The 17,284-nt window shown below is 43.9% G+C and overlaps 1 protein-coding gene across 1 annotated transcript in view; it reads right to left on the bottom strand.

The window, feature by feature from the left end:
* The window catches only part of aig1 (androgen-induced 1 (H. sapiens)), a 140,536-nt gene that overhangs the window by 30,369 nt on the left and 92,883 nt on the right, over positions 1–17,284 (bottom strand). Inside the window, exon 4 of the mRNA XM_078405466.1 lies at positions 6,875–6,990. Coding sequence (XP_078261592.1) covers positions 6,875–6,990 — 116 coding nt within the window. The remainder of the gene's footprint in view (positions 1–6,874; positions 6,991–17,284) is intronic.

Genomic DNA, 17,284 nt, shown 5'->3' with positions numbered 1-17,284 from the left:
TTGTCTCTGAGAGCCACAGCTTCAAGTTCCTGGGCTTGTACATCTCTGAATCTTAGAAGGATGAGGGGGGATCTTATTGAAACATATTGTAGTGAGTCCAAAACGAGCGTTATTGTTCAAAGGTCTTTATTCGTAGGTAACCGTAACAAACTGCAACTGCTTACTTTGGACACACACTACTTAACTAGCCAATATAATCTAATCTCATCTCTCCAGCTGGTCGCCAGACACAACTAATCCGTATGTCCCTACATGACCCCCCCTAGAACCCTCGAAACCGTACCTCACGGGTGCCCGGACCTCCCTCCCGGAACGCGTACGGAGGGGGGAAACCGATACCGCCAATGTGACGGGAGGCGGGGAGGTCGCCGCTGCCGGAGGCGATGGAGGGGCCCCGGAAGCGGAGGGCGTAGGCGACGGAGAGCGCTTGATCCGGAACGGGGGCCCGGGCCCAACCATAGGCGGCGGGGGGCTGAGGGGTGGCAAACAAGGCGCCGCTGGCGGCACCAGGGAGGCGGCCATAGGCCGGCCCCTGCGCGGCGGCTGGGCCACCGACACGGAGAGGTCCTGGTCCAAATGGGCCGGCTTAAGCCGGGATACGGAAACGAGTTCCTGGCGATTACCCACCTGTAAGGTAAAAGTGACAGCCCCTCTCTTCAGTACCTGAAACGGGCCCTGATAAACCGGCTGAAGAGGGGGGCGGTGGGAATCTTTCCGCAGGAACACGAAATCACAGTCCCGCAAGTCCGACGGGACGTGGACCGCCGCGCTTCCGTGCCAGGAGGTCGGGACTGGAGCCAGAAAACCTACCCGTGCCCAGAGGGAACCCAACACCGACGTAACGGGTGGTGGCAAAGCGGGGGTGGAAGGGAGGATGTCACCTGGTACCCGCAGGGGCGAACCGTAGACGAGCTCGGCCGAGGATGTGCCTAGCTCGGCCTTTGGGGCCGTACGAATGCCGAGGAGGACCCAAGGCAGCTGGTCAGCCCAATCGTGGCCGGTCAGTCAGGCACAGAGGGACGCCTTAAGCTGCCGATGGAAACGCTCAACCATCCCGTTGGATTGGGGATGGTAGGCGGTGGTCTGCTGTAAGCGAGACCCATACAACTGTGCCAGCGCGGCCCAGAGGGAGGAGGTGAACTGGGCTCCCCGATCTGTGGTGATGATAGCCGGTACGCCGAAACGGGCCACCCAATGCAACGCCAGGGCCCGTGCACAGGAGGCCGCCGAGGTGTCCGACAATAGGAGCGCCTCCGGCCAACGTGTAAACCGATCAACCACCGTCAGGAGATGAGTATAACCCCTGGAATATAAGATAATTAGGGGATTGGACACATTAGAGGCAGGAAACATGTTCCCAATGTTGGGGGAGTCCAGAACAAAGGGCCACAGTTTAAGAATAAGGGGTAGGCCATTTAGAACGGAGATGAGGAAGAACTTTTTCAGTCAGAGAGTGGTGAAGGTGTGGAATTCTCTGCCTCAGAAGGCAGTGGAGGCCAGTTCGTTGGATGCTTTCAAGAGAGAGCTGGATAGAGATCTTAAGGATAGCAGAGTGAGGGGGTATGGGGAGAAGGCAGGAATGGGGTACTGATTGAGAGTGATCAGCCATGATCGCATTGAATGGCGGTGCTGGCTCGAAGGGCTGAATGGCCTACTCCTGCACCTATTGTCTATTGTCTATTGAAGATATGTCCTGGGCACTGCACATTGAGGCAATCACAAAGAAAGCTCATCAATCAATGTCTCCTTTTCCTCAGAAGTTTGAGGACGTTCAAGAAGTTGCCAAATACTCTATCAAACGTCTGCCGGTGTAAGGTGTAGAGCATACTGACTGGTTGCGTCAAAGCCTAGATCATTAACTCAAACATCCAAGCTAAAAGCAGGCTGCAGAAAGTGATGGTTATTGCCTGGACCATCGCAAGTATTGACTTTCCACCATCAAAGGGATTCACGGAAATGCTGCCTAATATCATCAAAGACTCACACTACCTTGACCATGATCTCATCTCGCCGCTACTTTCGGCAAGAAGGTACGGGATTCGTAGAGATAGGCATGTCAGCGTTGATGAAATCGGCTGAAGACCCTGTTTCCATGCTGTATAACTCTTTATCTCTCATGGCAGATGAAGAACAGGGATTAATAATAAGACTACATTTCCAATAAAAGATTGCAAAATCTCTCGCTAAAGCTGGACAAATTGACATAACCAGACCTTATCTGATTATGTTAAACAGGACTCTGCTTCTTGTGGTATTCCCAGGCCAGTGCAGTGGACACATCTTGTGGGGCTGCTACCTAACTGTTGCAGAGTCCTTTGTTTCAATCCTGACCTCCAGTGTTGTCTGGGTGGAACTTGCACGTTCCCCTTATAACTGCGTGGGTTTCCCTTGGGTGCTCTGGTTTCCTCCCACATCCCTGACGACACGCGTAGGTTAATTAGCCATTGTAAATTGCCTGTAGCGTGTAGATGAGTGGGAGAATCGGGGAGGGGAGTTGACAGGAATGTGTTGGGAATAAAGTGCATCAGTGTAGAGTTGGTGTGAAATGGGTGCTCAGTGTCAGCAGGGCCCCATGGGCCGAGAAGCCTGTTTCCATGCTGTAGGACTCGATGGATATGATGTAGGAAAAGGAGTGGATAAAAAGAGGCTATTAACCACCACAGCACCACCGCATCCCAGTCTGCGACACAACATTGCAGTAGTGAGGCTTTTAACAGGGGTCACAGGAGGTGGTTGGGAACCATGAAACTGTAATGGGTTAGTAGTTTCAGGACAGGGAGAAAGGAAAGCGGGAAGGCATGTTGTCACTATTCTGAGCCCATGATACCAAAATGCACAAGCAGGCTGACTCATCTTTAACTGCCACACCTTGATTATAGCCTGCAGAGTTAATCATTATTCAGAGTGTTTAAAATAATCCACTGCCTATCAGCCTTCACCAGAGCTCCTGTCTGCACCACTTCAGTACGCTGCGTGGGATGTGTGCTGCAGTGATAGTGCCGGATTTAGGTCTCTTATTGTCACTTCAGATTCCTCCAGTTGTTGAAGAGAAGTTTTTTTCAAATAAAACATTGCTGCGGTGTCTTTTTAAATACCAGGGAGTTTGTAAAACTAGGATCTGCTTTCGTACAACCAGAGACATCGGCAGGGGGGCTGTGGGTTAATTGCACTGGTGTGATGAGGTTGATGGCCTGTTGAAGACTTCTCACTCAATGGATGCCCCTGGTCTCTCTGTAATGTTCAAGGGCATGCACTGTGTCCCCATTGACTATAACTTGCTGTGTGCACAGTTTTGACAGGTCTATCATACTTCCTTTGTTCAATAAATAGGCTGTGCCCCCTCCAAAGTGACTCAGTGCAGTTGAATATGTACATTACATTTGGGATTGCTGTTTGATGGTGAAATCATTATCTAATTTTGTTAGCCACCGAGGGCCACATTCCAGACTTCATGACAGTGGCTCAATATGTAGAGTGCTTGATGAGCAGAGTGTCAAAAACGAAGGCCTACAGTGGTTACATAGGAACATAGAAACATAGAAAATAGGTGCAGGAGGGGGCCATTCGGCCCTTCGGCCCTTCGAGCCAGCACCGCCATTCATTGTGATCATGGCTGATCGTCCTAAATCAATAACCCATGCCTGCCTTCTCCCCATATCCCTTGATTCCACTAGCCCCTAGAGCTCTTCCTAACTCTTTTAAATCCATTCAGTGATCTGGCTTCCACTGCCCTCTGTGGCAGAGAATTCCATAAATTCACAACTCTGGGTGAAAAAGTTCCTTCTCACCTCAGTTTTAAATGGCCTCCCCTTTATTCTAAGACTGTGGCCCCTGGTTCTGGACTCACCCAACATTGGGAACATTTTTCCTGCATCTTGCTTGTTCAGTCCTTTTATAATTTTATATGTTTCTATAAGATCCCCTCTCATCCTTCTAAATTCCAGTGAATACAAGGCTAGTCTTTTCAATCTTTCCTCATATGTCAGTCCCGCCATTCCAGGAATCAATCTCATGAACCTACGCTGCACTGCCTCAATTACAAGGATGTCCTTCCTCAAATTAGGAGACCAAAACTGTACACAATACTCCAGATGTGGTCTTACCAGGGCCCTATACAATTGCAGAAGAATCTCTTTACTCCTATACTGAAATCCTCTCGTTATGAAGTTATGATGGTTTGAATGGCCACACCTTTGTGACTCTGTTTGACCATTTCTACTTAGCCATTAAAACTTGTAATATAGTTTAGTTCAGAGATACAGCATTGAAACAGGTCCTTCGGCCCACTGAGTCCATGCCGACCAGTGATCCCCGTACACTCGTACTAACCTACACACTAGGATCAATTTACAATTCTTATTTAAGCCAATTAACCTACAAACCTGTACATCTTTGGAAACTGGTCCTCCCAGAGAAAACCCACTTGGTCACAGGGACAAACTCCATACAGAAAGCACCCATGGTCATGTTCGAACCCGGGTATCTGGCGCTCGAGGACAGTAACTGTACCACTGCGCCACCATGCCGGTCAACTTATTGAAGTAGAGAGCAACAGTATTTTACATCATTGTGGTAGCCTTAGATAGAGTCATAGAGTCATAAACTACAGACACAGGCCCTTCAGTTCAACTCATCCATGCGAAACAAGATGCCCCATCTAAGCTAATTTGCCATCTGCGCTTGTTTGGCTCCCCATCCCTCTAACCCCTTCCTATCCACATTGCTATCCTAATGTCGTTTGAATGGTGTTATGGTACCTGCCTCAACCACTTGCTCAGGCATCCTGTTTGATATCCCCACCACCCTTTGGGTGAAAAGGTTACCCCTCAGGTTCCTAATAAAGCCTTCCGCTCTCACCTTAAACATATGCCCTTTGGTCCTTGTTCTTGAGTCCCTACCTTGAGAAGAAAATACTCAGTGCATTCACCCGGTCTATTCCCCTCATGATTTTATACACCAATATGATCAGCAGTAATGGTGACCACTCTCATATCTTAATAAAATGGTCCCAATCCAATGGTCTCAACACACAAATCTAGGTGATGATCCAGTGCAGTACTGAGGAAGTGTTGCACTGTCTGTGGTGCTGACTTTTGGCTGGCATGTCAAACGAAGGACCAGCCTCCTCGAAACACTCTGCTGGAGGAGCTCAGTGGATCAAGTAGCATCTGTGAAAGATTATGACCTGAAATGTTAACTGTACATTTCCCTTCACTGATTGTGCCTGATCTACTGAGTTCCTCCAGCAAATTGATTGTTGCTCCAGATTTCCGCATTGGCAGTCTCTTGAAACTATTTAAACCTGTGTGTTCTGCTGGGTGGATGTGAAAGATCCTATGGAAGAACAGCTGGATATTTCAGAACAATATTTATCTTATAAGGAGATCTTTATAAGGAGAAACGTATAAGATTATTAAGGGGTTGGACACGTTAGAGGCAGGAAACATGTTCCCAATGTTGGGGGAGTCCAGAACAAGGGGCCACAGTTTAAGAATAAGGGGTAGGCCATTTAGAACTGAGATGAGGAAAAACTTTTTCAGTCAGAGAGTTGTGAATCTGTGGAATTCTCTGCCTCAGAAGGCAGTGGAGGCCAATTATCTGAATGCCTTCAAGAGAGAGCTAGATAGAGCTCTTAAGAATAGCGGAGTCAGGGGGTATGGGGAGAAGGCAGGGACGGGGTACTGATTGAGAATGATCAGCCACGATCACATTGAATGGTGGTGCTGGCTCGAAGGGCAGAATGACCTCCTCCTGCACCTATTGTCTATTGTTTATTGTCTATTGTCTCTCAATCGACAACACTGGAAGCTTGCAGTATGCAAACTGGCAGCTCCATTTGCTACATATAGAGTGATCGAGTCATATAGCACGGAAACAGGACCTTTGGTCCAGTTTGCCCATTCCGACCAACACGCTCCATCTACTCTGGTTCCATGTTTGGCCCATTTGCCCACATTTGGTCCATATCCCTCAAAGTCTTTCCTACCCATGTATCTATTCAAATGTGCTTCAAAGGTTGTTATAGTTTCTGCTCAACTACCTCCTTGGCAGCTCATTCCATACACCCACCACCCTCTGCGTGAAAAACTTGCCCCTCACATTCCTATTAAATATTTTGCTTCTCACCTTAAATCTATGTCTGCTTAAAATAGCATCCACACATTAAAAAGTCATCCATTGACCATAAAGCGTTTTGGGAGATTTTTTAAACACATCTTTTGTTTATTTTAGTGGCACAAGTGCAACTTAAGTCAGACATAAAATAGTTTGGTCACTTGGCAACAGGTGCGGTGCCTTCATCGGTTGTTATGCGTTTCATCATTGACCTCCTACCTGCAAATGCCCTGTTTCCAAGCTGCCACCATTTGTTGCACATCTCCTCCATGTCCCACTCACCACAAAACAAACAGCTTTTCCGTACCCTGGCTGGATAGTACTTGAGCTGGTCATCACAGCCTCCACCTGCCCTAGTCCATTCCACCATCAATACTTACTATCACTAATAGTCAAAGCAGTTCAAAGTGGAGTAAAACTTTTACCTTATTTCAATGCACACCATGCTTTATGCTTAAGACTGCCTACAACAGATACTTGGAAATTAATTGTTAATGCCAAGGGACTTTAAAGCAGTCTTGGAGGCAAGAAGGCAGGCAAGCATGAAATTTGTAAGGCTAAAAATATTTATACACTGACAGTTGCTTCTTGATTTCTGCAGCAGGTTACTAAAACATTCTTCAGGCTGAAAATGCGTCTGTAATTGAGATTTCAGCTTGACTGAGGCACTACTAGTGTGAACTAGTAATGATTGCATGCATTGTGTCCAAATATAACAGTGGATGACTCAACCATGCTGCCGTTAAATAGAGCTACTTACCATAAGATATATCCAATGGAAAAGAAGCTAACTGCAGCCTGGCCTGTCATTCTGTTAGGATAATGATGATGAGTTGTCCTCATTTCAATCAGAATGAAGGGAAGGACTGTGGTGTGCTGCAAAACGAAATAACAAAATGAAAATGTAGCATGCTGAGACTGAAAAGTGATAAAAATAGCTATTAGCAATTCAAATTGACCACCTTGAATAATTGAAGAAAAGAAGTGAGCTGCAATTTTGCAATGAGACGACTTTTGAATCTGCCTCAATCAGATCCTTTACACTCCCTTTGGGGTATCATCTCATTATATATCACAGTGATCCTACATCTTGAGATTCCTCCATACTGGCAGTCAGAGTATTGATGCCAACTCAGTCAATCAGTACCCAGGGGTGTTGAAACATAAAGTTAACCAGTTCCTGCATTGTTTTTACAGATGTGCCAGCAAACAGCTCGAGAGGGAAAGGCAAACTTCTGGGCTTAGTTAACAGACCTGCAGAGTTTCTTATTACCCAGGGCATGCTGAGCTATTTTGAATAGGTAGTAATTATGCCACATTCACTGTGCTGGCTGACACCAATGGTGAAGGCAGGCAATTAAACAATTTTTAGCCACGTAGAGCGAAGTCAGAGTGGATGTTAAAAAGTGTTAAATAAAGAAAATTCAATCAACTATTTCAGCCCTGTGCCAAAACTTTCCAGCATCCCTATATTCCATTTTATTTGTCTCTTTTCCCATTCACCACAGGCCGACCTGTTATTATTCACTAGCCTTAACTGCTCTCTCTCTCAGTCACCCCCATCTCCCATTTCACCAGTCTACACTGCTCCCTGACTGAACACCATCCCTCTTCTTCTCTCCTTGCCCATCCCCACGTTTGCTGCAACTTGTTCCATTCTAAGTTCTGGTGAAAGTTCATCAACTTAAATGTCCACCCTCTCTCCACAGATGCTGCATGATCTACTGATTATTTCCAACATTTTCTGCCTTTATTTCTGATCTCCAGTATCTGCAGTATTTTACCTTTGCAAATATCACTGTTTGATTGCCATCCGACAGCAACAAAAGCCAGGTGTAAAGAAAGACAAGAGACTGCAGATGCTGGAATTTGGAGGAATCTTGCTGAGCAGTCTGAAGAAGGGTCCTGACCTGAAATGTTGTCTCTCCATTCTTTCTGCAGATGTTGGTGAGTTTTTTGATACAGCTGTATAGGGTCATTAACTAATGAAAATGTTCCAGAATGATGCACACGAGTGTTATAAAATGAGAATGAAATATAAAGCCGCAGCATCAAGCCAAGTTATTGGGACAGGTGGCTAATAACTTGGTCATTGGGATCGGTTTCAAGGAGATTTACTACGATGTTGCCAGGACTTGAGAGTTTAGGGAGAGATTGGCGAAGCTAGGACTTTATTCCTTGGAGCACGGCAAGTTAAGAGGCGATTCTGTAGAGGTATTAAAATCATGAGGGGGAATTGATAGGGTGAAGGCGCAGTCTTTTACCCAGGGTAGGGGAAACAAGAATCACATCCAATGACCGTTTTGTAGATGGTGAGAAAGAAAAAGGATACCATAGCACAAACCCTCATCCTAAACCTAATCTTTGTGCTAATCTAAATCTAACCATGGGCCTAGCCTTGGCCTTGATCCTAACCCGAATGCTAGCGACAGAATCAAGATCAGACATCTCCATAATATTCCAGATGCAATCACACCGAGGTCCTATATAACTGAGACAGGGCATTTCTACACTTACACCCTAAGCTATTAATAAAGGCCAATGGGACATTTCCCTTTCTAATTCTTTGCTGAAATTGCAAGTTAACCTTAATTAATCCATATGCAAGGACAACCAAGATCCTCCTTTAAATCTTTCACTATTCTAAAAATATTCTACTTTTTAATTTTTTTTCTATCAAAGGGATGCTTACATTTTTCCACTTTATATATTCTTGCCCATTCACGTAGCCTGTCGATATCCCTTTAGAGCCTCTCTGCATCCTCCTCACAGCCCATGTTGCCATCTAACATTATCATCCCAACAAGCTTCAACATATTACCCTTGAGTTCCTCTTTCAAATCATTGGTGTAGATTGACAATTGGTGTGGTCCCAGCACTGATCCATAGAACAGCCTACCGTTTACCGCCTTCCTACCCAAATGTTGATTCAGTCGGCACTACTCATGGTATACTATCTGTAAACCAGGCTCCAGTCCACACCTGTAACTAACCCCAAACTACTATTAGTTCTGCTTTAAAAAAAAAATCTTTTGTGCCATCATATTGAAGAACTTCTGACACATCAGCTGCTTCAGCCTCATGTTTTCCATCTTTCTAACCTCAAAAAATTCCAGCAGATTTGTTGATGATCTCCCTTTCATTACTTCATGCTGACTCTGGACTATCCTATTATTATTTTTGAACTGTCCACTCACCACTTCTTAATAATAGATTCCAACATTTTCCTTACTGCAGATGTCAGACTAAAAAGTTGCAGCATCTAGTTTTCTTTTTCCCTCATTTCTTAAAAAAAATGGGGTTATCTTTGCTCCCTTTCAGTCGGTGGGGAAACTTAAAATCTTTAGGATGATGGAAATGATAACCATGTATTAGGGGTTATGTATCAGTTTGTGGGCAGTGGGATAATTATCTCTCCTGTGTTTACTGGATATACAGTCTCACTAGACTGGTACATTGATCTATACCGTGACTTCATTATCTTCATCCAGTTCCACTCACTTTTATTGGGGTCCATACCTTTGTGTATTTTTTATTTTTATTTGTGGTGGAGAGAGGTTGAGTGTGTGTGTGTGTGTGTGTGTGTGTGTGTGTGTTTGGGGGTGGGGGCACTTAGTGTTAGGGTTAGAGCCAGAGTAAGGGCCAGAGATAGGGTTACGGTAGAGCTAAGTTAGGGTCAAGGTCTGTCGCTATGATTTGGGTTAGGATCAAGACTTAGGCCAGGCCCATGGTTAGGTTTAGATTAGGACAAAGGCTAGGGTTAAGGTAAGGGTTTATGCTGTGGTATCCTTATCACCATCTCCATCAAAATCCTCAAAAGCAGGTCTTTGGATCATGGGGATTTGTCGACTTTCATTCATGTAAGCTTGCTCGGTGTGAAGACTAAGGAAGGAAAACACTGAGAATTTCTCCATGTGATAATGTGATCATTGCAATTTACAGAAGCCAATTAAACCTGCACATCTTTGGAATGTGGAATGAAATCGGAGCTTCCAGAGAAAACTCACACAGTCACAGGGAGAATGTACAGATTCTATACACACAGCACCCATAATCAAGATGAAATCCTGGTATCTGGTGCTGTAAAACGACAACTCTACCGCTGTGCCACTGTACCGCCATTTTACACCATTTTGGACAGAGGTCTACCATGTCTAGGCCAACCAACATGCCTATCTACATGCACAAATCCTGCTTGCCTGCGTTAACTCTATTCCTTGCTTATTCAAGTACTTATCCAGATGGCTCTTGAACTTATTACTGTTTATGCCTCCATCACTGGTGTGTGGGCAGAAGGAATCAAAGACTTTCATCAAAGAGAAAGTCAGGCCTGTGATGAAGACCCTGGAGCAAATATATCAAACACAAATTAATGAATGTAGTCTTAGAGGCCAGTGTACCTGGGGGAGGTGTAGAGAAGAGATAACCAGACAGCTACATTTCAGGAGTAAATGAAAATCAAAAAAATACTGCAGATGCTGGAAATCTGGAATAATGCTAGAAACAATCAGCAGGTCAGGCAACTTCAGATAAAGAGTCTTCAATTGAAAAAACATATCTATTTTTCTAACAGTAAATACACACTGAAATACACAGAGTATTTCCAGTATTATCACTTTCTATAATACAACGTATTTCAAGGCTTTGTTAAAAGCCCTGGGAAGGTAGTGAGGCAGAAACTCTCACAACGTTCAAGAAGCATGAGGACCAGCACTACAATCGACAAAGATTAGTAGACTGAGAAACAAATGCTGGTAAATGGGGTTAGTACTTGATGGTAGGCATGGACATGGCGGGCCAAAGGTCCTATATTTGTGTTGCATGTCCCCATGACTCTGATGTTTTTAATGGTCCTGACAGGCAGGCTATTTTAAACAAGCAGTAATACTATAAAAGTTATGTGTACGGGCATATTTGATGAAGACAGATAAATTAAACTAGCTGAGGTGTGCAGAGTAAAATCATTAGTAGGAATTGGAAATGATAGAAATCCAAAATAGAAACAGAAGGTATTGGAAATCCACAGGTGGTTAGTTAATATCAGTAACAACTACTCTTCCCATTTCTACAGCACTATCAACACTGGACAGTACACCAAAGTCTTTTTCAGAAGTATTATCAAGGAAAGCTTGATATTGATCCTTGTATTAGAGCTGATGATCAAATACTCAATCAACGGGGTATGTTCAAAGCAGCATATTACAGAAGGAAATAGTGAAAACGTTTTACAAGGTTGGCAGGGATGTGTTGGGCTGAAGAGCCTGTTTCCGTGCTATACAACTTTATGTGGATGATCAGCCATGATCACATTGAATGGCGTGTGCCGGCTCGAAGGGCTGAATGTCCTACTCCTGCACCTATTGTCTATTGTCTATTGACTCTGCGACTTCGTAGGAACACCAGAGGTTTGAACCCTGATAGCTGAAAGGACAGTCGGACAAAGGGGAGCCATTAAATTTAAAATTGGATGATCAAGACCCAAAAGCCAAATGGGATGATGGTAAGTCTGGATGAATCAGCGGCGGAGAAGGCCAGAACTATGGAACAATGAAGGATTTTGGAAATGAGGCTCTGAAGAAAGAGCACACAGCACAGAAACAGGTCCTTAAGTCCAACTTCATCAATGCAGACCAAGATACCTGTCTAAGCCAGTCCCATTGCTCATGAGAGACTAGTCAGTGAGCACAGGGATGGATAAATGAATGGAATGTGCCTGATATAGAGCAAAGTTGGTTAAATGCCCCTCCACTCCCACACTGATCAGTGAGCCAGTCTGTCTGTTGTAGGCAGGATAAACAGCATTAGTAGTTGAAAGATCGAAGAGAATTGACAGTAATCCCATTCAGACCTGTCCTATCCCCCTGCATTATTACTCAAGTTATCCCAGATCTTTTCCAGTTTTCTACCAAAATTGCTCTAGGAGATTGTCTGAGATTGGAGAAGCAGAGGGGAACTGTATATGAAAATTAGAGCCAGGGGCTTCTTAAGAGTTTAGTGGGGAAACACTACTCCATCCCAGAGACAGTCATAGTTTGGAACTTTTCCCTATCAAAAATGATGAGAGGCATAGATGGGGTAGACAGAACCTTTTTCTCAAGGTGGAAATGTAATAGACTAGATGTTTAGTTCAAGTAGTGTAAGAAAATAACTGTAGATGCTGGTACAAATCGAAGGTATTTATTCACAAAATGCTGGAGTAACTCAGCAGGTCAGGCAGCATCTCAGGATAGAAGGAATGGGCAACGTTTCGGGTCGAGACCCTTCTTCAGACAGTTTATTGTCACGTGTACCAAGGTACAGAAGGCATAGGTTTAAGGTCAGAGGGGGAAGGTTTAAAAGAGATGCGTGGGGCAAGCTTTTGACAAAGACAATGGTGGATGCCTGGAACACGCTGCCTGGGAAGTTGATGGAAGCAGATACGACAGTGGCATTTAAGAAGCTTTTAGATAAGCACATGCATATCTGGGAATGGAGGGATGTTTATGCTGACAGAGAAGATTAACGGCATCATGTTCAGCACAGACATTGTGGGCCAGTGCTCCATTGTGCTGTGTTCTATCAATGTTTAAGTAGTGGAATGCACTGCCAAGTGTTGTGGATTCAATTGCAGTGACCTGGATAAGTAAGTGAAAAGGAGAGAACTGTAGGGCGATGAGGAGAGGGCAGGGAAATAGGTGTAACTGGACTGCACTCACAAAGATCTGATGGGTCAAATGACATCTTTCTCAAATTCAAATAGCTCTGTTAGTCAGTGTCCTCTTTTCGTAGTTTTTCTGTCAGTCATCCTTTTGTGATATTAACTAATTTTGCATCTCTGACTCTACCAGCATCTACCTATAGTTCACAACTTTTACTTTTCTCTTTATTTGTTTTTTCTCTCTCTTTAGTTCTCATCATTTACCGATCAGGCTTCAACCCTGGTCTAACACTATCAGAGATATTCCTTTTGTTTTCTTTATTCCCTCCAAACCCTCAGTCTGAAAAAGTGTCTCGACCCAAAACATCACCCATTCCTTCTCTCCAGAGATGCTGCCTGTCCCGCTGAGTTACTCCAGCATTTTGCATCTATCTACATTGCAACTTAACACAAACCCGTTTTCACATTTTCCAGTTGTGATGAAAATTTGAAGCATTAACTCTTTTTTTCCTCAGATGCTGCCTGACCTGCTAAGAATTTCCATCTTTTTCTGTTTCCATTTCAGATTTCAAGCTGCTGCTGTTTCTTTCTATTTTCATTCTTTCACTCTTTGGAACCACTGCGAGATTCTCTTAGCAATTTTGTGTATCTTGAAAAAAAAAGACTGATTGTGATTGTTTACAGTTTGGGTGTTACTTTTGTCCAACAACCATTCAAACTTATCTCACAAAATCTCAAATCTTCCGCTTGTTAAATTCCTTCCCAATAAACAACCATCACAAACATCATTGAATCATTGCCAGTTCGCGCTGAGCCACTTTCTGTATATTATTAAAACTCATGGGAATCACTTAATATCAAGTCATTACTAGGTTACCCTGATCAAAGAAACAAACTGCTAGAGGAACTCAATGGGTCAGGCAGCATCCGTGGAGGGAAAGAGTCAGGTGGTGATTTGGGTCAGGACCCTTCTTCATCAGTCTGAAGAAATTGTCCTGACCAAAAACATTGTCTGTCCATTTCCTTCCACAGATGCTGTCTGACTTGCTGAGTTCCTCCAACAATTTGTGTTTTGCTCATGATTCCAGTTTTTGTAGCCTCTTGTAACTCTTGACACACCAATGCACTAAAGTATGAAAGTACTAAAGAAATGGAATTCAAGCCAGTTTTTCTAGTGGAGAACCTTCTGAGCCAATGGTTGAAATAAAGCATAGATACAAAAAGCTGGAGTAACTCAGCGGGTCGGACTGCATCTCTGGAATAATTGACGTTTCGGGTTGAGACCCTTCTGAAGTATTTGGGGTAACTTCCCATTGGAAGATCAAGAATAACAAGTCAGTGCATATATCTGTCATCAAAAAAAGCCATCAATGAGAAAAGATTGTGACCATATCTTTCCAAACAAATTACTTTCTGAATGAAATATATATTTATGTGAAAATTATTCAGAGATTATGTTTGTATATTGTACATAACTGAAAAGAGCCCATCTCTCCTTCACTACTACAGAATGAAGGCAAGCCAAGATCATGGCTGAAGTTAAGGTGGGAGAGACCCCATCAATAGAGAAGAGTTATAAAGTCTGAATGTAATAATAACATCGTAAGCAAAGATCCATCACTGATGTTACAGAACCAATGCCTCAAAGGAATATGTGGGAACTTCTCAACTGGATATGAATCCTTTAATCAGATTGGAAATTCAAATTTAATACTTTTTGTTACAACAGTGATGTAATTTAGTGCTTCGTCAAACACTGCCTCCTCCAGGGCACATGTCTCACATTCACAAGTCCACAACAGATGCCATAACTGTCCCCAAACCTGGGCGTCATTTTACCACATGGTAAGAAGGAAGCACAGAAAGAGCGTTTAGCTCAAGGTTGATGCTAGTGCTTTGCTTCAATTTAAGAAGGAGTACAAAATAGCTGTCTTTATCACCTGGGTATAGATACATAAAACAATAGTTCAACCACAACTGAAGTACAGTGTGCAGTTTTGGCGGGATATGAAGGGATGGAAGAAGTTGCAGAGAAGATTCATCAAGATGTTGCTTGGGATGAACAGACTAGATAGGTTAGGTTTGTTTTCCTTGGAGCAGGGAGGACGAAGGGCGACTCTGATTGAAGTATAAAAAGTTATTAAGGGGAATAGATAGAGTAGATAGTCAGGAACATTTCCTCTTATCAGTCATGTCCATAGCTAAGAGGACATAAGTTTAAAATAAGGGGGAAAAGATTGAGCTGGGACTAAAGGAAACATCTTTTCAAGCAGTTTAAATATGGAATGTCAAGATGGTGGAGGCATGTAGTATCAAAACATTTAAGATGTGATTAGATGAGCACAAGAAATGCTTTTGCAGAGAAGGCTACCAGCCAGTTGCAGGAAAATGGGATGGGTATAGATAGACAACACCAACAGTGCACTGATGGGCCTGTTTCCATGTCTATAATCATGTATTTTTCTCATTTGGTGGGATGGAGGTGGAGAGAGTTAGCAGCTTCCTATTTCTGGGTATTAACATCTCGAATGGGCCCAGAACTTAGATGTAATCATGAAGATGACACAAAGTAGCGCCTCTACTTTCTTAGAAGTTTAAAGAGTTTTGTCATATGTTCATAAGTTCAGTTGCTGGAGCAGAATTAGGTCATTCGGCCCATCAAGTCTACTCCGCCATTCAATCATGGCTGATCTATCTTTCCCTCTCAACCGCATTCTCCTGCCTTCTCCCCACAACCCCTGATACCCGTACTAATCAAGAATCTATCAATCTCCACCTTAAATCTCCACCCGACTCCATCAAATTGATAACAGGCAGTCTTGGAAGTCTATCCTGCCTAGTCAAACCGCATGTCAAAAACCTCGGCATGATATTTGACTCTGCATTAAAATTTGACAAGCAAGTCAACGCTGTGGTAAAAGCCAGCTTCTTCCAACTTCGAACCATAGCTAAAATCAAACCTTTCCTCCAATTCGACGACACAGAAAAAATCATTCACGCTTTCATTTCCTCCCGCCTAGACTACTGCAACTCCCTATACACTGGGATCAGCCAATCTTCCCTGTCCCGCCTGCAACTGGTCCAAAACGCCGCAGCGAGACTCCTGACGGGTACCCGTAAAAGGGACCACATCACCCCGATTCTGGCCTCTCTCCACTGGCTCCCTGTACGGTACAGAATCAACTTCAAGCTCCTCCTATTCACGTATAAAGCCCTAAATGGACACTCCCCCCCCTACATCAAAAATCTTCTAACCCCCCTCTCTAACTCCAGGTCCCTCAGGTCGGCCGACTTGGGGCTACTCACTATCCCGCGGTCTAGGCTTAAGCTCAGGGGTGACTGCGCTTTTGCAGTTGCAGCTCCTAGTCTGTGGAACAGCATCCCTCTCCCCATCAGAACTGCCCCTCCATCGACTCCTTTAAGTCCAGGCTCAAAACCTATTTCTACTCCCTAGCGTTTGAGGCTCATTGAGGAGGCGCTGTGAACTGTTTGCGTGCTACTGTATGTTTCATTTTTTTTTCCATTGGAACCTAATCAGATGTACAGCACTTTGGTCAACGTGGGTTGTTTTTAAATGTGCTATACAAATAAAATTGACTTGACTTGACTTGACTTGACTTAAAAATATCCTCATGTCATGTGGAACAAGCTTCTACAGTCACACTGTAAAATAGTATCCTGACTGGTTGCATCAAGGTCTGGCATGGTAATTCCAGCACACAGAAACACAAGGGGATGCAATGAATGGTGGACTCAGCCCAGTCCATCATAGGCACATTCTTTTCCACCTACAAAAGCATCCAAATGAGAGGCTGCCTCAAGAAATGGGCATCTATCATCAAAAGTGCCCACCATCCTGCCATTGCCTCTATTCACTACTAACATCAGGCATGGGTGCAGGTGCCTGAAGTCCCACACCACCAGTTTCAGGCCTAGCTGCTTTACTTCAGCCAATGAAATGACCTGCACAGCCCTGATCCTAATTCAGCAACGACCACTTACACTACCATGGATTCGTTTAATAATTGTGCATTTTTGCACTGGTGTCTTGTTTTTTTTGTTGCAGTCTTTTCCTTTTAGCTGTCTGTAGCATTTATGTGCAATTTAGGTATGATTTATGTTTTTGTGTGTTGCCTGAATGTATGTACCTGTGAAGCAGCTGCAGGCAAGACCTCACAATGTATCTGTACATCACTGTAGATAAGACACAAAAAGCTAGAGTAACTTAGTGGGTCTGGCAGCATCTCTGGAAGGATCTCCTATTCCTTTTCTCCAATGATACTGCCAGACCCGCTGAGTTACTACAGCTTTTTGTGTCTATCTTCGGTGCATACCAGCATCTGCAGTTCTTTCCTGTACATCACTGTACTTGAGTATACGGCAACAAACGCAATTTGACTTGACTTAACTCTACCCATTTTTTTCGTCCAAACCTTTCCCATGTTCATTTACCCATCTCCCCTTTAAATATATCCATATCATTCAGCTTCACTATTCCTTCTGGGAATGAGTTCCACATCGACAACTTTCTCT

Source organism: Rhinoraja longicauda, chromosome 9 (assembly GCF_053455715.1).
Source record: "Rhinoraja longicauda isolate Sanriku21f chromosome 9, sRhiLon1.1, whole genome shotgun sequence".
Classification (NCBI taxonomy): domain Eukaryota; kingdom Metazoa; phylum Chordata; class Chondrichthyes; order Rajiformes; family Arhynchobatidae; genus Rhinoraja; species Rhinoraja longicauda.
This window is presented reverse-complemented; position numbering and strand designations above follow the sequence as displayed.